General features: G+C 40.2%; 2 protein-coding genes across 2 annotated transcripts; both read left to right on the top strand.

Annotated features, from left to right (window-relative positions):
- Positions 1 to 895: 895 nt before the first annotated feature.
- spag7 (sperm associated antigen 7) lies at positions 896 to 10,111 on the top strand. Its single transcript, XM_029769843.1, has 7 exons — positions 896 to 1,011; positions 7,258 to 7,325; positions 7,512 to 7,600; positions 7,740 to 7,824; positions 8,007 to 8,096; positions 8,467 to 8,626; positions 8,738 to 10,111. Exons 1-7 carry the CDS (start codon positions 897 to 899, stop codon positions 8,857 to 8,859), a joined length of 729 nt encoding a protein of 242 aa, XP_029625703.1. The 5' UTR covers position 896; the 3' UTR covers positions 8,860 to 10,111.
- A 1,314-nt stretch (positions 10,112 to 11,425) lies between these two features.
- LOC115204344 (chordin-like protein 2) lies at positions 11,426 to 17,903 on the top strand. The gene is made up of 11 exons (XM_029769844.1): positions 11,426 to 11,608; positions 12,177 to 12,289; positions 12,563 to 12,656; positions 12,909 to 13,054; positions 13,917 to 14,010; positions 14,105 to 14,166; positions 14,409 to 14,577; positions 14,816 to 15,004; positions 15,106 to 15,294; positions 15,532 to 15,624; positions 16,000 to 17,903. The coding sequence occupies exons 1-11, from the start codon at positions 11,533 to 11,535 to the stop codon at positions 16,131 to 16,133; spliced, it is 1,359 nt and encodes a 452-aa protein (XP_029625704.1). The 5' UTR covers positions 11,426 to 11,532; the 3' UTR covers positions 16,134 to 17,903.
- The last annotated feature ends 8,422 nt before the right edge of the window (positions 17,904 to 26,325 follow it).

The raw sequence follows: 26,325 nt of genomic DNA on the forward strand, positions 1-26,325 counted from the left end.
GCTTCTGTGTTATGCGCTGCACATAATTGAAAAGCAGAATGTATTTCAGATTACATCGTTGAAACACCATCAGTTTGCTGGAAATGGTATACAAGTGCTACAAGTTGTACTTGCTGCTCCTTCCATTTGTGTGTGAATGAAAGAGCTGATTCCTACCTCATCTTAAGAACAAGATTCTTCACCTCTTGACAGAGAGAAATCACATTGACTGATACAATGCCAATGAAGTTCAATGTCGCATCCGTATACACACTGCATGGTTTACTAGACTTCTGTCTTCTACAACTGTTTACGGAGGTCCTCTTTTCATACATTTAGTGTGACTTGAACTGTAAGATATAATCCTCCCTTCAACTGATCAATCACTAGTTGTATTTTTTCATAAAAAGGGATATTAATGTTTTACATTTTAGCAGACACTCTTATCCTTAGCAATTTACAGGAGCAATTAGGGTTGATCACTAAGCTCAAGGGAACATAGACAGATTTTTCACCTAAATTCCTTGGCTCAGGGATTCGAACCATCAACCTTTCAGTTACTGGCCCAATACTCCTAACCGCTAATGCTGGGCTACCTGCTATTTATTTCATGAAGAAAATGTTCTATCATTGATTAGAGCTATTATAAAAAATTATAAACGTATATTGCAAATTGCAATACATTGAAAAAAACGTGTTTTTTATTTACATTTTTCTGTGTACTGTAGCATACAACAAAAAAGGCACCGTAATTAAACTCAAGAAAAAAATATATATATTATTTCAGTACATTCACTAATACAACCCATCATTTGTCAATAGAAGGCTATAATAAATAGCCTGTTATGCCGATTATTCTAATATTCTTTGTTGATATGCGCATGCGTATTCCCTCCCCACGAATGATTTTAAACAACATGCTTCCGGTAGTGATCATTCAGTCCAAAATGGCGGACCTCCTGGGCTCAATCTTGAGTTCGATGGAAAAACCTCCCACAGTCGGCGACAAGGAGAGCCGACGAAAGGCCCGAGGTATATTCAGTATTACTCTACAGTTATTTATCCTCAATTCGTTTGTATTATTCGATTGTAAAGATAAGAGTATTTCGTAAATGTAGCTGTTTACAGGATCCCTTCCGTGGAGAACTCAACCTCCCTATCGTCTGTACAGAGAAGTATCCAGTCACGAACGAGTATTTGCCCTTGTAGTGAATTAAGTTTTTGTTTAAGATGCATCCTATTGGTCAAAGTCAGTCCTTCTAGTGCTCTCATTGGTCAAATGATCCATCATTCATTGTTTGTTTGCGCACGCAAAGCAGCACAAACTGGTTGAATCAATGTTGTTTCAATGTAATTTGTCAACGTATTGTGACGTTGAATCTACGTGAAAAATACATTTCATTTGAAAAAAGTCAAACTTAAACTACATCACTATGTCCGCATGGTTACCAAATATTAAAACAGACAAACCTTGTATAAAATGTTGAATGTATATCTATTAAAATAATAGGCTTTCAACATCTGCTATCAGAAAACAAAGTAGTCTGGGCAGCACCTCCTACTGGAGAATTATCTATCTGCCCTTTGGGCTCCCTTCCAGGGTTTTAACCAAGCCCGGCTATGTTTGTCACTGACTTACCAATGCACTATCGTGAGAATGATTTGTTGAGAGATCTGCACTTAACTTCACTGTTGCTTTCGAAGTCTTTCCAAAGAGTAGGTTTAAGAGAGCAAATGAAATGTGACCTTACTTTGTCAATCACCAACTATGTTTTTTAAGCCTACAGTGCATTCGGAAAATGTATTCAGACCCCTTTACTTTTTCCACATTTTGTTACGTTACAGCTTTAATCTAAATATATATATTTGTTTCCCCTCAATCCACACAATACCCCATAATGAAAAAGCAAAAACTGGTTTTAAACATTTTTGAAAATGTATAAAAAAAAAATTAAAAAACGAAATATCACATTTACATAAGACCCTTTACTCAGTACTTTGTTGAAGCACTTTTGGCAGTGATTACAGCCTCGAGTCTTCTTGGGTATGATGGTACAAGCTTGGCACACCTGTATTTGGGGAGTTTCTCTGCAGATCCTCTCAAGCTGGGGAGCGTCGCTGCACAGCTTTTTTTCAGGTCTCTACAGAGATGTTCGATCGGGTTCACGTCTGGGCTCTGGCTGGACATTCAGAGACTTGTCCCGAAGCCACCCCTGTGTTGTCTTGCCTGTGTGCTTAGGGTTGTTGTCTGCTTGGAAGTTGAACCTTTGCCCCAGTTTGAGGCCCTGAGCGCTCTGGAGCAGGCTTTCATTCAGGATCTCTCTGTACTTTGCTCTGTTCATCTTTCCCTCAATCCTGACTAGTCTCCCAGTCCCTGCGGCTGAAAAACATCCTCACGGCATGATGCTGCCACCACCACCATGCTTCACCTTAGGTATGGTGCCAGGTTTACTCCAGACGTGACACTTGGCATTCAGGACAAAGAGTTATTCTCCCCCAATTGCTCAGTTTTGCTGGGCGGCCAGCTCTAGGGAAGGGTCTTTTTTTGTTATTTAAAAAAAATACAAATATGTTCAAGCATTTCACAACCTGTTTTTGCTTTGTCATTTTGGGGTATTGGGTGTAGATTGAGGATTTTTTTTATTTAATTTAATCCATTTTAGAATAAAGCTGTAACATAACAAAATGTGGAAAAAGTCAACATTTACGTCATTTAGCAGACGCTCTTATCCAGAGCGACTTACAAATTGGTGCATTCACCTTATGATATCCAGTGGAACAACCACTTTACAATAGTACATCTATATCGTTTTTTTGGGGGGGGGGGGTTAGAAGGATTACTTAATCCTATCCCAGGTATTCCTTAAAGAGGTGGGGTTTCAGGTGTCTCCGGAAGGTGGTGATTGACTCCGCTGTCCTGGCGTCGTGAGGGAGCTTGTTCCACCATCAAGGGGTCTGAATACTTTCTGAATGCACTGTTTATAGCATTTGCAAGTCATCGAGCAACTGTTTGAATTCAACAAAAAATAGACAATAAATTAGGCCTAGGGTTTCAAGCTCAGGTAGATTTTTTTTATTTAAAAAAAATAAATAATATATATATATATTGAATTGTTTTGGTGTCAACGCAACCAAATATCAACATTTTGAAGGAGATGTCTTCTGCTTGGATTGTCCAATCTTTGCATCTGACTTTAGTCTGGCTTTAATTCCAGTTTGTTTGAATTTCAAATTGATATGTTGGATTCAAGTCTTCATCTCAACCAAAAATCTAAGTTAAAGAATAGGACTACATCAACACAAACTTTATTTAAAGTGCATTTCAAGTTTGATTTGATTTAGTCCTATTCTGTAACTTTTGTCTTACTTTTGTAATGTAAATAGCCTAAAGTTAACACAAACTCAGCAAAAAAAAAGAAACGTCCTCTCACTGTCATCTGCGTTTATTTTCAGCAAACTTAACGTGTAAATATTTGGATGAACATAAGATTCAACAACTGAGACATAAACTGAACATGTTCCACAGACATGTGACTAACAGAAATGGATCAATGTGTCCCTGAACAAAGGGGGGGTCAAAATCAAAAGTAAGAGTCAGTATCTGGTGTGGCCACCAGCTGCCTTAAGTACTGCAGTGCATCTCTTCCTCATGGACTGCACCAGATTTGCCAGTTCTTACTGTGAGATGTTACCACACTCTTCCACCAAGGCACCTGCAAGTTCCCAGACATTTTTGGGGGGAATGGCCCTGGCCCTCACCCTCCGATCCAACCGGTCCCAGACGTGCTCAATGGGATTGAGATCCGGGCTCTTCGCTGGCCATGGCAGAACACTGACATTCCTGTCTTGCAGGAAATCACGCACAAAGCGAGCAGTATGGCTGGTGGCATTGTCATGCTGGAGGGTCATGTCAGGATGAGCCTGCAGGAAGGGTACCACATGAGGGAGGAGGATGTCTTCCCTGTAACACACAGCGTTGAGTTTGCCTGCAATGACAACAAGCTCAGTCTGATGATGCTATGACACACCGCCCCAGACCATGACGGACCCTCCACCTCCAAATCGATCCCTCTCCAGAGTACAGGCCTCGGTGTAACGCTCATCCCTTCGACCATAAACGTGAATCCGACCATCACCCCTGGTGAGACACAACCGCAGCTCGTCAGTGAGGAGCACTTTTTGCCAGTCCTGTCTGGTCCATCAACGGTGGGTTTGTGCCCATAGGCGACATTGTTGCCAGTGATGTCTGGTGAGGACCTGCCTTACAACATGCCTACAAGCCCTCAGTCCAGCCTATTGCGGACAGTCTGAGCACTGATGGAGGGATTGTGCGTTCCTGGTGTAACTCGGTCAGTTGTTGTTGCCATCCTGTACCTGTCCCGCAGGTGTGATGTTCGGATGTACCGATCCTGTGCAGGTGTTGTTACACGTGGTCTGCCACTGCGAGGACGATCAGCTGGCCGTCCTGTCTCCCTGTAGCGCTGTCTTGGCCATCTCACAGTACAGACATTGCAGATGTGGCCAGGGAAATAAATTGCAGTCTTCATGCCTCCTTACAGCATGCCTAAGGCACGTTCACGCAGATGAGCAGGGACTCTGGGCATCTTTCTTTTGGTGTTTTTCAGAGTCAGTAGAAAGGCCTCTTTTTAGTGTTCTAAGTTTTCATAACCGTGACCTTAATTGCCTACTGTCTGTAAGCTGTTAGTCTTAATGAACATGCACTTGTGGATCGGTCGTTAATTGTTTATGGTTCATTGAACAAGCATGGGAAACAGTGTTTAAACCTTTTACAATGAAGATCTGTGAAGTTATTTGGATTTTTACGAATTATCTTTGAAAGACAGGGTCCTGAAAGGGGAGGTTTATTTTTTTGCTGAGTTTATAACATTTAACCTTAATGAATAACATCCGTGGCCACATTTTGAGGTTACTGTAACTACACATTTCTTATGTTCAAGAGAGCATGCATAGGTCATCACAGATCAGTGGAGATCTTCACATTCCTGTAATAATCTGCTCAGAATCTCGAATGACATTGATCACTTGCACCATATACTTTTAATGTGATCTCAACTGCAATCCAGGTCATTTGGTTCTGCTTTTAGATGAAGCACAGTGATAACACAATTTGTTGTGTAAATAAACTATCTGAAATTGTATTACCTTCTTCTTTTTTTCTTCTTTTTTTTTGTAAATGCACAGTGCCTTACAACCTAGAATTAAAATATATTTTTTTTTTGGGGGGGGGTGGGTGGTTATCTTTTGATTTATACAACATGCCTACCAATTTGAAGATGCAAATTATATTTTATTGTGAAACAGACAAGAAGTAAGCCAAAAAAAACAGAACTTGAGTGTGCATAACTATTCACCCCCCCAAAGTCAATACCTTTTGCTGCAATTACAGCTGCAAGTCTCTTGGGGTATGTCTCTATAAGCTTGGCACATCTAGCAACTGGGATTTTTGCCCATTTTTCATGACAAAAACTGTTCCAGCTCCTTCAAGTTGGATGGGTTTCGCTGGTGTACAGCAATCTTTAAGTCATACCTCAATCCAATTGAGAATCTGTGGTCTGGGCTTTGACTAGGCCATTCCAAGACATTTAAATGTTTCCCCTTCAACCACTCGAGTGTTGCTTTAACAGTATGCTTAGGGTCATTGTCCTACAGGAAGGTGAACCTCCGTCTGTCTCAAATCTCTGGAAGACGGAAACAGGTTTCCCTCAAGAATTTCCCTGTATTTAGCGACATCCTTCAATTCTGACCAGTTTCCCAGTCCCTGCCGATGGGGGGGAAAAACATTCCCACAGCATGATGCTGTCACCACCATACTTCACTGTGGGGATGGTGTTCTCGGGGTGATGAGAGGTGTTGGGTTTGCACCAGACATAGTTTTCCTTGATGGACAAAAAGCTAAATTTTAGTCTCATCTGACCAGAGTACCTTCTTCCATATGTTTGTGGAGACTCCCACATGCCTTTTGGCGAACACCAAATGTGTTAGCTTATTTTTTTTTTTTTAAGCAATGGCTTTTTTCTGGCCACTCTTCCCTAAAGCCCAGCTCTGTGGAGTGTACGGCTTAGTGGTCCTATGAACAGATACTCCAATCTCTGCTGTGGAGCTTTGCAGCTCCTTCAGGGTTGTCTTGGTCTCTTTGTTGCCTCTCTGATTAATGCCCTCCTTGCATGGTCCGTAAGTTTTAGTGGGCGGCCCTCTCTTGGCAGGTTTGCTTTGGTGCCATATTCTTTCCAATTTATAATAATGGATTTAATGGTGCTCCGTGGGATGTTCAACGTTTCAGATATTTTTTTTATAACTCAACCCTGATCTGTACTTCTCCACAACTTTGTCCCTGACCTGTTTGGAGAGCTCCTTGTTCTTCATGGTGGTGCCCCTTGCTTAAGGGTGTTGCAGACTTATGGGCCTTTCATAACAGGTTGTGTGTGTGTGTGTGTGTGTGTGTGTGTGTGGTGAGATATCTCCCTCTCTGAGATCATGTGACACTTTGCACACAGGTGGACTTTATTTAACTAATTATGTGACTTCTGAAGGTGGGCTTCATAGCAAAGGGGGTGAAAATATATGCACACACCACTTTTTTTTGTTTTTGTATGTCCATTACATGAAATCCAGATTTAAAAAAAACAAACATTTAAATTACTGGTTGTAATGCAAAAAAATAGGAAAAATGCCAAGGGGGATGAATACTTTTGCAAGGCACTGTAACCTTTTATTTAACTTTTAAATGGTTGAAAGTGCTGTAATTGGCATTTGGGTGACAACTAAACAAAAACAGTTTTTCCATTGGAATTTGGTTGTGCTTTTAGATTGTTGAAAGCATAGTGATAACCTATAAGTTAATTGCATTTCTAATGGTGTTATCTTATTGAACAACGTCTCAACCAAATATTATCCACATTGAAATGACAGTGTGCCCAGTGGGTGTGTTATTTGGTATTAATGAACAACATACTGAACAGATGTTATGCAAGTCACATGTGCTATGTCAGTAGTCCCTCATCCAAAAATGATGCGAATTACACTTAAGCATCTATAGCATAGGATCCTGTTGCTCTATGGATTAATTTGCTCAGATGACACTAAATCCAGAGTTTACCAACATAATTAAAGTGATGTCCAAGTAATTAAAGTATGGTATAGGAAATATATGCTATTCAGACAATCGATATGTTTTAACATCTCATGGGAATTAATAGGCCCATATTTTCAGTATGAAAACAATTGAATAATATAACCTTGTTTTCTATCCCTCAACAGAACAGGCAGCAAGAATAAAGAAGATGCAGGAGGATGAGAAGAAAAAGAAAGCCGAGTTCAGGAAAAGGGTGAGAGGCTCTGCCTGCAGGCGGAGGGTTATATTGTCTCTCATTTTCTGCTCATCCAGCTGAATGTTCCGTCAGTAACTTGGACATCCCAAGAAACAAATCCAAGTATTGTTTCCAATTCTTCATTGACTGATCTTTGGTGGGTAAAGAACGATCCAGTTTATACTGCCTTCATCTCTTTTTCAGATGGAGAAAGAGGTGTCAGAATTCATTCAAGACACTAAGCAACAGAAGAGGAAGTACAATCCCATGGGAAAGATTGAAAGGAGCATATTGTAAGTGAAAAAGTATAAATATATCCTTGAATCTATAAATAGAGAGCATTATGTAATAAGTTTATTTTATGAGAGGACTACAAACATAATATGTAACAGTTTGCATGTAAACTTTTACTGTCATCCTGGCTTGTTAAAGGCATGATGTTGCAGAAGTCGCTGGTCTGGCATCGTTTTCCTTCGGAGAGGATGAGGAGAGTAGATACGTCATGATTTTTAAGAAGGTCAGACCTCTCTTGGATGTTCTTTATGGCTGCATTCACAAATATCACCAGATGTACATGCCCTTCCCACGAGTTGCATGATTATTTTAGTGCATAGTGGTGGCATTTTATTATGTGTTGTGTATATGTGTTATTCTTCCTGATGCGTAACTGAAAATATGTATTCAAAATGACTGTGGCAGGAGTTTGCTCCATCAGACGACGAGCTGGAGGCTTACCGGAAAGGAGAGGAGTGGGACCCCCAAAAAGCTGAATATCGCCGAAGACTTAAAGTAAGACTGGAGACTCAGTCACGCTCACTGAGGAACAAAACTGAAGAGAAACACATACTTTAGTATACATGTCCATAACTGTATATCATTTGGCAGAATACATTAATTTACACAGAGAGAAATCCGATTTAAAGTAATGTAGACTTGTTATAACATAGCAAGTACTGAAGGTTCACACTTGAGTCTTTCTGCACATTAACAGATCTAATCACTCTAGCTGTAGTCCTTGACATGTTGCAGGTAACCCTTTGCTCTATAATATGCTGCTGTCTTTTGTTCACTCAGCGTAATATCTATGGAGTATCGGTTGGGTTCAGAGCTATTGCTCAAAGAAAGTGTTTGATAATTAAACCTGTCCACTGCTCTTCAGGAGCAGGCTGCGTTAGAAGAGGAGGAGGCCGCCTGTAAGACACAGAAGAGGGCAGCGTCTCCCAGCTCCAATTACCGTGACAAGTACAGCCATCTGATCGGCACCTCTTCTGCTAAGGATGCAGCACATACGCTAGAAGCCAACCAGGCATATGGCATGGGTCAGTGTGAAGAGGCTCAGTATTGATTTCTCATCCTCAGAGAATCACATCTCCTCATGGTGTGTGCTGTGTTCTTTGCTTAACAAAATATATTTGTCTCTACTCCCTCAGTACCTGTGGCCAACAAAAGGGACACCCGCTCCATAGAGCAGGCCATGAATGAGATTCGGGCCAAGAAACGTCAGAAGACAGGAGATGAAGATACCGGGGCAGGGAGCACCTCCACCTCTTGAGAGGGCTTGTGTGTGTGTGTGTGTGTGACTGAGTGTAAAAGAGAGAAAATGTATGAGGGGCACAGAGGGAGTACCTAAAATCTGTATTAACCTACAGGAGGCCTACTACATTGAAAGATCCTACATGTTTCCCAGGATGTATACAGTAGGTGAAACTTGTGGGTATGTAAGGAAGGTTCTTGAATTATGTTTCTCCTCTGTTCTTGACTCGGGTTGACTGTTTTTATGTTCCAACCAAATTGGTCGTGTGGAAGTCTAATTAAGAGCATTTTGTCTATTGGCTTTCTTTCTGTCTACCCCAAAGTCCTGTAATTTCTCCCACACAAATTAATCATTTTTCTCAGTGAACGCAAAGAGAGTAGCACAACCATGAGGGGCAACAGTAGGTTGCCGATAGTTTAGCGTTTGTCTGTTTTCACCTTTACAAGGAAAATAATTCCTATTGTGACATATCGTGGCAGTTAGGAGTTACAGGATATTTTTATTCTGTTTGTTTTTAGCTACATTATGGGCTCTATTCAATCTCATCGCTGAAGCGTTACAGATTACCTGATAGAAAGGTCATTTCAGATTGAGCTGACATATGCAGCGTTTACTGTGAATGCAGTCTCCGCTAAATGTCAATCACGCTGTACCCACTTGGACACACACTGGTTGAACCAATGTCGTTTCCACGTCATTTCAATAACATTACGTTGAACCAATGTGGAATAGACGTTGAATTGACGGCTGTGCCCAGAGGGTAACACTGAACTTCTGCGGTACGGCTTGAATAGAGCCCTAAGTCTTTGTTCTCAGGCCCATACAGTGTTTCGATCCCACAAATGAAAAGTGAATGGGGGCTGAAGACTTAATTTGAGAATGAAACCACTGCAGTTTATAGGCCTACATGGTAGATATACTAGCAAACATCAAGTTGATGATTACATTTCTGGGGTCATATTCATGGGGAAGTGTCTCATTTAGAGACGCAAAGCACTGTTTGAATCTCACTGTCTATAAATCATTGTTACCTTCAGCAAATGTAATACAGCTCTACTCCGTTGTGTAATCTAGTCTGGTCAAACTGAATCAGTCACATTTTTAAATGATTGAAATAAGTGTCCTATGTGGACAATGCTGTGTTGTCAATGTTTTATTCTATGCGCTCTTTCACTTGCTCAGTCTGTAAAGATGTTGGCATGATGGCATCTAGCTGTAACCATTTTAATCCCTGTATGTTTTAATAAATGCTGGAGAAATGTTGATTTAACAGGCCTTTTATGTTGTGTCCCATAACATTGCAGTGTGTTGGTAGCACTTGTAGGCCCTTTCACCACTTTTAGGAGGGTAGCTAGATGTCTAGAGAACAAAAACAGTAGGCCTAAAAGTATCTTTACAAATGTTTTGAGGCCTCAAAGCTTTAATCTGCACTTTCATTTCTAATTAGGCAATTCTCCAACACGAAGTACCATGCGTCGGCCCTTCAGTCCTCGTCTCACATCTGCGAATGATCTTGACTGTGGAAGCAAGCTTAATCGTTTTCGTGGCCATCTCCATTTCTCAACCATCGGACCCACTTGACATCGGGGGCGTCGACTCCGAGGCCTCTCTCTCTGAGGTCTGTCATGACGGGGCCTCAGACTTTGTGGCCCTCCACGGCGACCCAGATGCTGGTCGTTGTTGCGTTGAGCAAGCAGCGCCACTTGTGCACGAGTCCTAACCATTTGTGCTCCAGTAGGAATGTGGTTCTCCGTATTGAAAGGTCTTACCTGCCTTAGAATCTTTGACAAATTAGTGGCAGGCTTTTAACCTCAAGGAGGTCATGTCATTTCCATTATGACATCATAGGCTCCCATCCCATTTTTATTATGACATCACAGGCTCCCATCCCACTGTCATTAGCGGGTGTGTTCAATCCGGAGTGCCAGAGTGTGCTCTGGGCGTTCGTAAATTCAGAGTGTTGTGCTGGCTGAGGAGTAGGGTTGATCCGAGCGTTCTGACCTCACAACGGCAGTCAAGCACCCAAGCTAACATTGGCTAGCTTGCTAGCTACTTCCAGACACAAATGAGAGAATCTCATTCTGACCATTTTACTCGCCCTAGCAGAGCTGGTTAAGGTGTTATGTTGTACAGAGCGTTGGTGACTAACTGTGCTGTTGACAATTTTAATTGTGTTTTTTTGCCGTCGTTTACTGACACTGGCTATATTCAAAGGGTGTTAAGTGTTTGTAAATTCATCAGTTATTCTGCGCTCTGGTACACAGACGAGAGTGCTCTGAAATCGGAGTAGATAGCCAGAGTGAATTTACGAACGCACCCATAACGTCACTGACATGTCTAGCAGGGTGTTATACTGTACATGTTTATGTTAGGGCTACTGTGCATTTGAGACACACAGTAATAATATGCCCTGCCTCCAATAAGTTATTTGACAATATCTATAGGCTTTATTCCTACTTTAGGCATACTTGACAACCAACAAACTTAGACTTATTCATTCCATTTTCTTTGACAACATCACATCATTCACTTCACCCAGTTTATAAATTGGCGTATTCTTCCTGTAGGAGGCGCCTTCGATGAAAACCAAGAATAAATTCGTGATTTTATGGGGAGTTTCACACTGTCCTGGGGTTTGCTGTCGCAGTTGCTGCTATTTCATTTCATATTGACAAGGATTTATCCCCCAACATGAAGAATATGTTCTTATTAATTTGCGTCTGTTTGTTCGCTGGTTGTGCTTCGGATGTTATAAGAGCAAGAAAAGGTAGGACAGACTGTCTGCAAATCTGAAGTTAAACCGTTATCCACAATTGATGAAATGCGTCTGTAGCTCAAATCAAACGAAGAGTTTTACTATAGTAATACACTACAACTACTCACCACTGGCGATTAAACATGGGTTTATGTTATTTTTTCCTTTTCTGGATTTCATCATTGTTGCAACCAACTTTTTTCTATATCTGGCAAGTTTATACAGCGTGTATTTCTAGCCTGTCTATAAGGTCAGTGTAGTATTAAACTGTATTTAGTATTAAATTGTGCTAATTCCGGTTGAAATGTATTAATTATTTAACCACAACATTAATTATATAACCACATAACATCAATTATGACAGTATACTGATTTAATCCACGTGTTTTTTTGCCAGAAGATATTAGCAGTTATTACTCTGACAGGTTTGTGAGCCATGGAAGGTAATTTTTTATTAGATTAGTCTCTTTCGTTTTCTGTTTATGAAAATTCCTGCTTTGCTTCATATTAAAGTGCTTCTACTGCTAAAATAACTTTCCATCTTACCTTCCATCTTTACTTTCCATTTTTTTTCACCCAGTGTCTGCAGTTTTCTGTTCTTTCAAAGAGAAAACATACAGTCCTGGAGACAGCTGGCATCCTTATCTGGAACCCTTTGGTTTCATGTTTTGTATGCGGTGTTCCTGCACTGAGGTACTGTACCCATAGAATTAGAATACATCATTGGTCAGTTTTGTCACATCTGTAGCCTAATATGAAACCATGTAAAAGTGTACCAAAAGAAGCCCAACACTGCCCTATACTCTACTGTATCAAACTGTCTAAACCTGAGTATTGGATTGGAGGCTACTGTGTGCAAATAGGATTTAGGCTACTGGCTATACATCATATTGGCAGTTGCTTTAAAGGGTTTTGGTGGGTGGGATTTCAAGGTATGCCGTAAACCATGTAACGTTTCCCTCATAGACAGGCCATGTGAAATGTAACACAATTAAGTGTCCTACTCTGCGATGTGACAACCCAGTGACTGACTCTCAGCAGTGCTGCCCTCGCTGTACAGGTAGGATCAGGCATTCTCATACAATAAGCACACACAGGCAGTACAATAAAGTTATTTAATCATTTCTATGACACCATTTGGTATAGTAGTACCTGTGTGCTTTTATGCCATGTCTAGTCACAGGACTTGATCTTGAATTGCATCCACCATTTCTATCCTTGAGGAAAATAAGGTTAGAGGTGTGTAAAACAAAAACATCCTGCTTTGGCATTCACTTACTCATCTTGTGCTTACCATTCATTATCTGCTCAGATGAGCCTAGGATTCCAGCAGGCTTGAGAGCCCCAGTGAAGTCCTGCAGGTATAATGGAACTTTCTACCAACCAGGGGAGACCTTTGCCAACCATGACCTCTTCCCATCTCGACAAACCAACCAGTGTGTCATGTGCACATGTTCAGTAAGTCACACTCTCTCTTCCTGTAGTTTATGGTGTACAGCTCCTTACTCTGAGAACGTAACTGGGAATGTTTCCTCATGTGTCAGCCATAATACTGGAGCTCTTAATGTATCTACAATTCCCTGTGGCAGTAAGCGACTCTTTTTTTTTTTTTTTTTGTAGGAACTCAGTTTGGTCTCAACTTATTGTTGAGAGTTAGAATAGTAGAATACACAAGGTGACATTTAGAAATGTGGTTGTGCATCAGCAGTTTATCTCTTGTTATGTCAGTCACTGACAGTCACTCAATTAGCCATGTCAGCAAAACATTTTCAGATTGGTATGTTAGTCTAGCTAACTATCTAAACTTGTAGTAATCATGGTTGAATTATCAACCGGGCAAGAAAGGGCATGTGCCCAAATTTCTATCCATTGGTTTTGTTAGTCACTCTCACTCAGATATCATATTAACATGGCAAAAGTTATGGCAAAGTGTGTAGAACAGCAAGAAATTAGCTTTAAAACTGCAAAAATGTATCCCCACCCTATGGCATTGCACTGAATTGCAGGAAATTGGCTCTAAAACTGCACATTTCTATCTCCTCACCATGGCAAAATGAGTAGAATTGCATGAAATGAGTTGTACAATTGCTACATTTTCTCTCCGCCCCATGGCAAAATGTGTAGAATTGTAGGAAATTAACTTGTAAAAAAAAAAAAGATCTCTCCGCCGTCAAGAGGGAAGCCACTAAAATGTTTTGCTCGCGAGTTGTGGGCCCCAAAACAATATTTAGTTAGGGCCCCCAAAAAGCTAGGACTGGCAATGTCTACAATCACTTCTGTTCTTCCTTCACCTTTGGCTTTCTTCCACATTTGTTTTTAGAATGGAAATATTTTCTGTGCTCTGAAAACTTGCCAGCCGCTGACCTGCTCCTCACCAGTCTCATTCCCAGATACCTGCTGTCTGGTGTGCAAAGGTGATCACATTTGTTTCTTACCACAGCAGATTTTCACCCTACTTTCTGTTGTAATCAAAGTCAATGTATATCCTCTTCATTTGTCTTTGATTAGATGGTGGCATTAATGGGTACTCATCAGTGGAGGATGTAGGCCAACAGCTGAACCGAGGCGTTGTAGGTGCTTTTCTGTTCATTCATTGATGGGTTTAGTCTTGTAGATTTGTCAAACCATGACATCCAAAACACCACACCTTTGCAGAGAAGACAACAACTAATATTTAATCTTCATTTGTGGGGCATGTAAATCAAGTTTACCTGGAGTGGGGTGGGGTTCCAACTCACTGGCATCGGAACTGCACATAAATCCAAAATAACCCCATAATAACTGTGTCTATTTGTCTCTGTGAATACACAAGAGGCATTCAGTGGACCAGTGTGCTGGAGAGCAGTTCCGAGGGCGTTCTGTCCGCTCTACTCCATCCACAGTCAGGGGTACTCCCAGAGGCCTGAGCCTGCCCAAGCTCCACTTCAAAGGTGCTGCAGAGACCACCGTGAATTTCCTGCTGCAGAAAAAGCACCAGAAGGGTGAGAGTTAAATGATAGCCCTACAATAATTAATAATATTCATATTAATAATATTAATTAATGCTATTCATCTTGTTGTTATTATTATTATCCTATTAATAGTAGTACTATTTTCATGGCCTACAATAGGGAGTCACTTCCCTGGTCATTGAGCAGTCAATGTATTCTAACTCTTACAGCTCTGTGATTGTAATAATATGTAGTACTAGAGCATATATGTTTTTCCTATTTCTCTCAGCATGTCAGTACAGTGGCAACACCTACTCTCATGGTGATGTGTGGCATCCAGTCCTGGGGAAGGTCCTGGAGTGCATCCTGTGCACCTGTAAGGATGGCATACAGGACTGCAAACGCCTCTCATGTCCCAGCCAATATCCATGCCAAAATCCTGTTAAAACCGAGGGGAAATGCTGCAAGATTTGTCCAGGTACTGTAGCTCAGCAGTATTCACAATGCAATTCAGAAAATTATTTTAACCATAGGTTTTGAACAATATACATTTTTAATCTCTCTGATTTCTGCCCCTAGAACATAATGCTGAGAGCAACAGGACTGGCTGTTACATAAACATGAATCTTGGGCATGACAATAACAACCTCTTGGTGTACAAAGTTAAGCCATCGTCAAAGGTTCAGACCGAGGACACAGTCAGGATAATTGCTATTGAAAGACAAGGGACTGCTGAAGTTGAAGTGCAAGTATGGAAGACAGTAGGAGGTAATAGGAGGGGGAAGTAAAGTATGGAAGACAGTAGGAGGTAATAGGAGGGGGAAGTAAAGTATGGAAGACAGTAGGAGGTAATAGGAGGGGGAAGTAAAGTATGGAAGACAGTAGGAGGTAATAGGAGGGGGGAGTATAGAGGGCACTTGCATGGCAGTGTTAATAACAAAGCTACAGCTGTGGATTACCTAACTATTCGGAATGTCACCAAATATGTATTTTCACTTTTCCCAGGAGTTTTACAATTAATGGAAACTGGGGATGTTCTGAAGAAAGATCTTCTAGATAATCCAGATAACTACACTTTACTGGCAACATTGGATGAAGGTGAGTTTATCCATGTTTTTTGTGTGTTTTTTGTTGTTTTTGTATGCATACCTTTATTTTCCGGTAATTTAAAAGTTCTCTTGTTATAAATCTTGTAATCCTTTAGTTTCTTTTAAGTAAAGCTTTTCCATTGTTTTGCCAATCTGAATTGTTAGGCAATACAGCTCAAACCATTTCTAGACATAAGGTCATAGACCAACCAGACATATTGTAGACCAAAGGAAATTTCATTTCATTTCAACTGATTAAAAAATGGCTGCTTCCTCTTGTCAGTGACCATCTTCTTTCCTGCTGAGGGAAAAAAAGTTATGGATTTGTACGCTTTTTGTCTGCTGTTGGATGGCAACATGTCAATTCTTTGTTCTTTTTACACAGAGACTTGGAAAAGATTCAAGGAGGAAGAAGACAATCAGAAGGAATTTCCCAAGACCAGGACCTGTGAGGATGGATTCAGGGAGGTGGTGAAGTTCTTGTACCCAGACCAGCTGGAAAGCCTGTGCTCTTCTTAACTCTCATCCCCTGACTTTGACATCAATGGAAAATGCACAGCATTCATATGCATTTCATTAGACATGAAACATAGCACTGCTTATTGGTTATAGAATAACAAGCTTTTGTTTATTTTTAAATGCCATCATAACTCATTACAATGTGATGTTCCATATTCTCAGTAACAATTAGTCAGCAGAATTGTCAACATTGTTGGTAGCATTTGGTAATAGAAGAAACCAAAATGGAAAAAATACTTTAAATGAATTACAGTTGTATCTCATTTTTGTTTTCTGGCATACTGGAATACAGTAAAAACGGTATTATCTCAAAAGATACAGGTGTACATGTACATAATAGAAAAATACACTGGGTAAATTAGACAGCCATCTGTCAAAAACACCTTTATAGAGTAAACCATATTTACAATCACTTTACTGTTCTGAGAAATACTGCTGTTTCAAATTGTATGCCTTTTCAGAATGTACCGAGAAATATTCATTAACATATTTATTGTAAATACAAATATGCTAACAGATGTCATTTTGAGGCAGAGCGTACAACATTGGTTTGTTTGACATGTTTGTTTGTACATTCTGTAGACATTTGAGTGTGTACTGAAAGGTGAGACACCAAGGCTTTAGTTCATTGGGCTATACTGCCCTACCAAGCAAAAAGGCAGTAACTGCTCATTTGGTTGAAAATGAGTTAATGTCATTAAATACATGCTTAATCATGTGGACAAGTATCCTGCCTCTATTGTATTGTGTTTTGGAGAAAATGGGGGTCATGTTAGCAGTAACTGCATAATGTTACAGTGAAACCAAGGTAAATAAAAGCCATTTTTCTCAGTTCCACGCTATGAGCAGTTACAGCCTTTTTGCTTGGCAAGGCAGGATACATATAGGGCTTTCCTCAGAGAATGTGGGTTTGATATCTGGGCATTGGTATTGCCCTTTCTATTATGTTCTCTGAGGTGTTTATCATTATTTTTGGCCAGTTTTCTACAGACCAAGTTTCCATAGGATTATGTGTCATTTCAGTACTTCATGCATCTTTTTCCCCTTTGCACAGTGGCAAGGCATTCTTGCACGTGATTGACAAGGCTAAAAGTTGGAGCCAACCAAAAATATGATATAGTTGAGCTCTACCTGAGGCAAGAATTCCTGCACAAATCAGGCTGTTGTTTTTCCTTGGACTACCCTCCAGTGAACCCAGTCGGACCAGGGGGATTTCTGCTTTATAAATTGTGCCTGTAATTTGGATTTGTGCTCCAGTGCTATAGTTTGTTTTCTCAAGGGTTGTAATGGCCTAACAGGATGAGCACAACAATAGAGCTCTGTTAATTTGATATAAATGTAGGTCATGAGTTGGAAGGACACCAACATTTTCCAATACAGAGAACTGCAGAAGAAGAGAGGGCTCAGGGAGGAATAATATTGAAAAATAAGAATATTGTTGATGGAGGACCCAGTCTTTTAAAAAAAGGTATAGAGCAGGGTGTCCCAAACTCAGTCCTGCCCCTCATGTGCACGTTTGGTTTTTTTCCCTAGTGCTACACAGTTGATTCAAATAACTAACTCATCATCAAACTTTGATGAATCAGCTGTGTAGTGCTAGGGCAAAAAACTAAACGTACACCCAGGGGGGGCCCAAGGACCGAGTTTGGGACACACTGGGATACAGCACAACAGTAACATGCTTGTCAAATAGTTAGACACAATTTGATTATTTGCAGTATGTATAATACACCAAACCCAAGAAAAATAAATCCTTGGTCTTTAAAAATGTAGGATATTATTGGAGTGTTCTTCTACCACATCAAAGAACTATTATGACAAGTTATTGAGATAACATGTCATTACTGTTCTACACACACTGAGAAGCTGGCTTATGATCACAGCATCTGAAATCCATGTTCGCCTGTGAGTTGAGCTGCCCTGTGAACAGCTTGTCAACAGGCTTGTTTAGGTCAACAGGTGTAAGATAAGCCCATTTGTCCCTGTGCCATTTTCATTGCAGTAGACAAGAGCCATACACCCAGTCCTGTCGATATGGGAACAGTGCACAGACTTGTGACTAATATCCCTCATCTGTGAACCGCAACAGTCCACTCTCTCCCTTCACAGCTACAATGACTCATTGTGTTGGCTTCACACATTGCGCCAGACATTGCAGCCCATCTCTCACTAAAGGCCTGACAAAATATTTTGTAACAGAAGCCCCTCAGTTGTAGACCTTAATAGTTTTACAATGAAGCTGTGACTTATTTCTGGAGGCTGTTGGACTTGACAGTTCCTGGCAATATCTTCTTTTGAGAGGTTTAAGGTGGTCCTCTTCCATGAAGGAGGTAGATGTGCCTCTTTCCACTTCTCCATAAAAACACATCTTATTTATCTTCCAAACTGATGAATGACAAAGTATTTGCTATATGCCAGAATGCAGTGTTATATTTAGAGAAAGTATTGCTATATGCCAGAATGCAGTGTTATATTTAGAGAAAGTATTTGCTATATGCCAGAATGCAGTGTTATATTTAGAGAAAGTATTTGCTATATGCCAGAATGCAGTGTTATATTTAGAGAAAGTAACTTGATCCCGGATAATAACGCAAAGTACAGCATCCCTCATTGTGGCAGGCCAGGTAGTGAACAGGGCTGACAATTTTTGTCACATTGACATTTTTATACCTCAAGGTTCTATATTTTATTGCTGGTGGAAAATCTTGAAACTTTTCAGCATTTATATGGTCTGTTAATTTTTTGGAGAGGACGTTTCAAATTCCCTCTAAGTAGCATTTGGCCAATTCAGCTATGCATGCTTAGTCTTGGCTCAGGCAATAGTAACAGCTGGGGGCAGTCAGTGGGTATAAATCAGGTAGTGGGGTCAGCTCTCTGTAGGAGCATGTCTACTCAACCCTGCTGCTGCCCATTGTTAGAGAATATGTCAGACCAGGGAATTCTCCCAGAACTGAAGAACTCAAGTACATTAAGGGTTAGAATCAGAGTAAGAATATTTACTACAATACTGTAATTACATCTGTAGTTTTATTGAAAAGTGTCTCAACGTGTGAGTAGCAACAATATATTATTGTATGCTACAAGATGGCTACAGTCTATGGGCCTACTGTACGAGCCCACAACTTGTTATCCGAAATGTAGCCATTTCCTGTGGGTAACGGACTACAGCGAGCCGTTAGTTGCAGTAGATGGAGGCAGGTGAGGTAAGCAAACTAAATAAATGTTAGAAATATCTGTCCCTAGGCTGCTACACCATAATTATGGTGCCTCACAGAAACAGTGTTTGTGAGGAACTGAAGCATTGAAAATCAATCAGGCAGTCTTTTGATTCAAAGGGAGCCAAATTGTGTTAAGTTAATTAAGTCTGATAGATGTGTTTGCTTTCATAGCTGATTAAGGTGTTCAAGAGAACCCCTGAGTTTTTGCTTCATCAAAATACTTCCGAAATCTATTAAGGGCACTGTTTTTTACACCCTACCCCTCTCCTTAATTAAGTTGGCCCTGATCATTTCAGCTGAGGATCTGGGCAGTGCCAAGAAAATATGGACAATACTGGGATTCATGTCATAAACACTTCAGTCATTACACCCTCTTTCCTGAACCCCACTGTTAGAGGTTCACATTTTTAAACACATGCTTGTGATGGAGGCATGATTGATAAACCAAGACCACGTTTCCCAGGAATATTTTTGTTCATCGCTGAAATGATTATTGTTCAAGAGAAAAAATTACTACAAATGTACAATTATGGACCATTCAATCACTCTCCCTATGATTTCATGTTAAGTGTGTACTACAGTTTCTAAGTATACTTGTGCATCAAAAAGACTATGATGAATGGGGCCAATCTTGAATAAACTCATTTGGCACATTGATTAATGAGGAGTGTTGGTGAGGTAATACGCTGCTTGGCCCCAGAGCCAAAGGAACTGTTTCAGCCTCCCCACACAGTAGTATTCTCCTACTGTTAGGTCTCAATTTATGATCCAAAACAACAGTTGTATCCAAACATCTCTCAGGCTTGATTGCAACGATTAAGCCAGATGTGGAGATACTGGCGCACCCAGATACACTGATATTGACCCGAGGATATAAATTCCTGAAGATCCTCAGACTCCTCATTGCCTTTCCCAGCTATGTCTGCCTATGTTTTCTTTTGGACAGAGAGCAGAGCCAGATTCTATTACATCACCAAGTCCTAAGAGCATGTGTAAAAACCTGTTTTCAATTCATCATTTTCTTTTGAAGAGTTTTTCAAGAAGAGAAAGAAAGGGATTATAAAAGTAAATTACAAGAGAATGTTTATTTGCCTTTAAAGTTGTTTGTTGATATTAATCTGAACAAGAACTCAAAATAGACAAGAACATAAACTTTTTTTCTCTCAAACTGTTTTTCTCAAACGCAATTCACAACCACATGTTTCTCTAACATCTAGAATCAGAGAGAGAGAGATCTGTTAAATAAAGAATGTGTTACTGGCAGTAGGTGCCTTTGCAATTTAGTCAATTGTATCAAGAGGTTGAGCAGTGGCTGTGCCAGTAGTCAAATGTGTGCTGTATTTGTATAGTGTAGTATGTCTTCATATTGTAGATGTAGATCTATTACAGCATGCTTTACCTTGAGATAACTTCATACTTATGGTTTTCTGCAGACCTAAAATAAACATAAATATAACCACGGACATTATTTTATACATAAAAACAAACAGGAGGGCAATGACCGTCTAACAACCTCCAGATGTACTCTGTAAATCATAGGATTTCATGTGATGATGACAGATAGTATTTAAACGCAACTCAACATATTTATTATTTGTATGCATGAAATCAATCATAGTTGTTTTTCTACAGGCAAGTGTTTTTTAATAACACTTTTAACTAAAATGTGCAGGTAAAATGTGCAGGTAAATTACCATGCCGTATTATCTTCAGATTTCAACATGTATTTCTGCTTGTTAGAATATGCATGTAATGTATGTTAGTTGTTTTATGTGATTATTGACAGAGATACTTGTAATTAAGACTGCAGAAGGAATGTGCATGGGCTGGGCCTGTTTACCACAGACAACATCATATCTAATGTATTCAGAGACTGGGAATAAATCCAGTGCTCAAGGCCTGTTTGAATATAATAATGTGGAATCACTTGATATATTTTTTTAAATGCCCACTGATTTATTCCACCTGGGTTTAAAAGTGCATTCCACATCTGCCTAGCTGGAATATAATTTAAATCGTAAGGTGGGCAAGACCATGAAATCAAGGAGAGGGACAGAACAAGGGATGGGCAGTGAAACCAATATGTGGAAAGAACAAGGGATGGACAGTGAAACCAATATGTGGAAAGAACAAGGGATGGACAGTGAAACCAATCAGGGGCGGAAATCCCGGGGGGGACGGGGGGGACACGACCCCCCCATCCTGGGAAAAATATGATTTGTGCCCCCCAATATATCACTGAAACATAACTATGTAATTTAAATAATATTAATAATACGCAATGAAAGCAATTGTGCTGATTATAGACACTTAATAGCGCGTTTTTAGTTTCAAAAGATTGCAACCCCCCCACCCTTTGTCTCACAATGGTTTAATCCACTGGCAAGGTAACAGAGGGGTCGTGTCTACTGTCTGAAAGGCACTCAATGAACGTAACTGACGTGAGGTTAATCCAGTCAATCGCGCACAACACACTAGCTGAATAGGCAGAGCTAGCGCGCAAATATTAACTATTAAGCTAGCTAGTACCTATTCCATTTATGTGGCCTCGTCAAAGATGGAATCTTTGCTATCGTCAATTTATTCCGAGATCAGCATGCAGATGATGTAAGTTAGTGCTTCAAAGTCCCTGTGATAAGGTTAGCGATAAACTGAAGTCCAAACTGAACAGAACTACACTCTCTTCTACCATTGTCTTAAATATATTTAATGGTCTCGTTGCAAAAGCTAAATTGTCGCAAGGGAACTTTTATTTATTTATTTATTTATTTATTTTATTTCACCTTTATTTAACCCGGGTAGCAAAGATTATAGCAAACACCACTGAAACTGAATTGGTGCTCGCTAGCTTTGCAAATTCAGCTATTGTTGGAAGCCAGCCAATATGAAACAAACTATTAAAATTACAAAAGGTTGCAGCATATGTTGTGTAAATGGTGAACTCATACAGCTGTCAACTCTTGTCATTTTAATCCGTTTCACATTTGCTAGCTACCTTTTAGAGCGAAGCCCAAATAGAATGATAAAAGATAAGATGATAGAAGCCCATCTCCTACTGTAAATAACCTACACACTGTGTGTGTGTAGCCAGCCAGCCAGCCAGGTAGAAAAATGGCAGAAAAATAAAAGACGGACATCAGAGTATTTTTCAGTACACCAAAACGCAAAGTAAGAACCCTAGTAGCCTAATATCGCAAAGACTAGTTGATAAAATGTTCATAAGAAAGAAGTGAAATGCTAATGGAAATGTTTCACAATGATGTCATTGGGCAGAGCAGGCAACAGATGGCACACAGACAGCAGAGTTGGGGACAGATATGCAGGGACAGACTGGCAGAGACGGAGTCTCAGGTAAGTTTGTTGAGTCTTTGTTTGGCAACATTATGAAAGGTTCTTAATTTTTTTGACTTGTAAAATAGGAACATAATTGGAAAATGCCATGGATACCCCCACTCTCAACTTAAACTGGTGACTGAAGTAAGATTTGTTAAAGGCAATGGTATTGCTGTTGTGAGTAGTTGTGTAGTTTTGGGTGCCGGTAGTTAGGAGTATGGCAAACACCTTATTTCTTTGGTTCCTCAATATACATTTACCATATTACAATGTAGGCTATGTGTTACAGCACTAGTTTTGGTGTCCCCCTCAGGAATTGCTCTTGAGAAAATTTCATGTAATTGTCCCCTCCAAAGTTGATATCAGATTTTCGCCCCTGAAACCAATATGTGGAAAGAACAAGGGATGGACAGTGAAACCAATATGTGGAAAAAACAAGGGATGGACAGTGAAACCAATATGTGGAAAGAACAAGGGATGGACAGTGAAACCAATATGTGGAAAGAACAAGGGATGGACAGTGAAACCAATATGTGGAAAGAACAAGGGATGGACAGTGAAACCAATATGTGGAAAGAACAAGGGATGGACAGTGAAACCAATATGTGGAAAGAACAAGGGATGGACAGAGAAACCAATATGTGGAAAGAACAAGGGATGGACAGAGAAACCAATATGTGGAAAGAACAAGGGATGGACAGTGAAACCAATATGTGGAAAGAACAAGGGATGGACAGTGAAACCAATATGTGGAAAGAACAAGGGATGGACAGAGAAACCAATATGTGGAAAGAACAAGGGATGGACAGAGAAACCAATATGTGGAAAGAACAAGGGATGGACAGAGAAACCAATATGTGGAAAGAACAGTGAGTGCCCATTCAGTACCACATTCAGGTGGTGTGGCAACACTAAACCCCAATGTTGGAGTACTTTGTAATTGACTGTATGTTACACAGTAGAGATCTTTAATCTATGCTGATTGTATAACTAATTCTGAAATTTGTGAAATAATGTCCCTCCTTTAGCAAACACACAGCTGACTGACACTGTGTTTTCATTTCTTTCCTTGAATTGAGTTTTAATCATAAAGTCTCAGCCTGTCAGTTTTGAATAATACATGTTTTTAATAATACATAATGCCTGACACTTCTAGACTCCGTAGGTAACTATCTGTAGAGTATATTTGATGTTGTGCTGTTGTTGGGCTCGGAAACTTCACATCTGCAAATAAGTCATTGTGTTTTCACTTTTATTTGTCTGGTTTAATTTGTTTTGTTCACAGCTTTCACAGTGTTTCTTTGAGTATCACTTTTATCCGTCTAGATACAGGGATTTTGACTGTTTTGTTTTATGTACCAAAAAACGAAGATTCATTAGTCCACATACCTGCATGCCCCATCCTCTCGTAAAGAGTTCTTCCCTGCTGCGTGTGATAGTGTATGAATCTCCCAGCCCCTCCCTCACACGAATGTACCTTTGAAGAAACCTGGAAACAGTTCATCATGTTCCCTCATTGCATAGCCAAGTCATGGAGAGGGAACCCTGCCTCAGTTTAGACCATCCATGGCCTGTTTTTCCATTGCATGGGTTTGCTCAACAGTTGCCTTTTACTCATGAAAGCAACTCTGCTTACTGCATGGCACACGCAATGTGTTATTTTATTATTCACTAATCTGATCTATTACAAATGTGTGATGTCTTATGTTGGCATCTAAAATAAGACAACTTTCATGCTCTTGACCCAGAGCACCTAAAGTAAGATTGGGGTCAGTTCAGATTTGGTAACTGTTGATTGATGAAATTAATCCAAACATACATTCCCAAAGCACATGAATGTAATTTCATCTTGTCCTGTGAAATTCAGAGAGCCAGTTTAAATTGATAAGCCTGTCAAAGGGACCGGGTACTATCCTGCATCAAGGGATGTTGCAAGCCATGCGGCAAGCAATAACACGTCTGTGGCACTGGATCAGACACCAGTTGATTCCAAAGTGTGCTTCCAGAGTTAAGCCCTGCCAAAGGCAGACCATTGTGTATCAAACATAACCTGAGTGCCTGATTGTGCCCAAGTGATATCATGCATATCAAAACCATAGGAAGCAAACCTATTACTCAAAGATACGATGCATCTAAAATGCCACCACTGTATTTTCTACACCAGTGGTTCCCAAACGTTATAGTCCCGTACCCCTTCATGCATTCAACCTCCAGCTGCGCCAGGGTCAGCACTCTCAAATGTTGTTTTTTGCCATCATTGTAAGCCTGCCACACACACACACTATACAATACATTTATTAAACATAAGAAGGAGTGTGAGTTTTTGTCACAACCCGGCTCGTGGGAAGTGACAAAGAGCTCTTATAGGACCAGGGCACAAATAATAATACAATAATAATCAATAATTTTGCTCTTTATTTAACCAACTTACATATAAAACCTTGTTTTTTCATCGGAAATTGTGAATAACTCACCACAGGTTAATGAGAAGGGTGTGAATTGAAAGGATGCACATAACTCTGCAATATTGGGTTGTATTGGAGAGAGTCTCAGTCTTAAATCATTTTCCACACAGTCTGTGCCTGTACTTGGTTTTCATGCTAGTGAGGGCTGAGAATCCACTCTCACATAGCTACGTGGTTGCAAAGGGCATCAGTGTCTTAACAGCGCGATTTGCCAAGGCAGGATACTCTGAGCGCAGCTCAATCCAGAAATCTGGCAGTGGCTTCTGATAAAATTCAATTTTCACAGAACCACTTGTTGCAATTTCGATGAGGCTCTCTTGTTCAGATATCGGTAAGTGGACTGGAGGCAGGGTATGAAAGGGATAACGAATCCAGTTGTTTGTGTCATCAGTTTTGGGAAAGTACCTGCGTAATTGCACACCCAACTTACTCAGGTGCTTCGCTATTTCACATTTGACATAGTCCGTAAGCTTGAGTTCATTTGCACACAAAACATCATACATTGATGTAATACCTGTGTGTTGTCCTTGTTAATGCAGACAGAGAAGAGCTCCAACTTTTTAATCATAGCCTCAATTTTGTCCCGCACATTGAATATAGTTGCGGAAAGTCCCTGTAATCCTAGATTCAGATTATTCAGGCAAGAAAAAACATCACCCAGATAGGTCAGTCGTGTGAGAAACTCATCATGCAAGCGGTCAGACAAGTGAAAATGATGGTCAGTAAAGAAAACTTTAAGCTTGTCTCTCAATTAAAAAAAACGTGTCAATACTTTGCCCCTTGATAACCAGCGCACTTCTGTATGTTGTAAAAGCGTTACATGGTCGCTGCCCATATCATTGTATAGTGCAGAAAATACGAGAGTTCAGGGACCTTGATTTAACAAAGTTAACCATTTTCACTGTAGTGTCCAAAACATCTTCCAAGCATTCCCTTGGCAGCAAGAGCCTCTCGGTGGATGCTGCAGTGTACCCAAGTGGTCGGGAGCAACTGCTTGCACACGCGTTACCACTCCACTATGTCTCCCTGTCATGGCTTTTGCATCATCAGTACAGATACCAAACATGAGCAGCAGCTACGTTTGGTTACATACGGACCGTTAGTGGAATTCCCAGGAGAGATTAACGGTTAATTGACTAGACTACCTGTATTTGACATTGTGTTATTTCACTGAAC

This window comes from Salmo trutta, chromosome 12 (assembly GCF_901001165.1).
Source record: "Salmo trutta chromosome 12, fSalTru1.1, whole genome shotgun sequence".
Taxonomy (NCBI): Eukaryota; Metazoa; Chordata; class Actinopteri; order Salmoniformes; family Salmonidae; genus Salmo; species Salmo trutta.

Bases quoted from the DNA above. Each gene is read 5' to 3' on its own strand.
- spag7 (XM_029769843.1), top strand. From the start codon at position 897: ATGCTTCCGGTAGTGATCATTCAGTCCAAAATGGCGGACCTCCTGGGC. The intron at 1,012-7,257 runs GTATATTCAGTA...ATCCCTCAACAG, and splicing joins GAGCCGACGAAAGGCCCGAG to AACAGGCAGCAAGAATAAAG. The intron at 7,601-7,739 runs GTAAGTGAAAAA...GGCTTGTTAAAG, and splicing joins AAGATTGAAAGGAGCATATT to GCATGATGTTGCAGAAGTCG.
- LOC115204344 (XM_029769844.1), top strand. From the start codon at position 11,533: ATGAAGAATATGTTCTTATTAATTTGCGTCTGTTTGTTCGCTGGTTGT. The intron at 14,011-14,104 runs GTGATCACATTT...GTCTTTGATTAG, and splicing joins CTGCTGTCTGGTGTGCAAAG to ATGGTGGCATTAATGGGTAC. The intron at 15,625-15,999 runs GTGAGTTTATCC...CTTTTTACACAG, and splicing joins ACTGGCAACATTGGATGAAG to AGACTTGGAAAAGATTCAAG.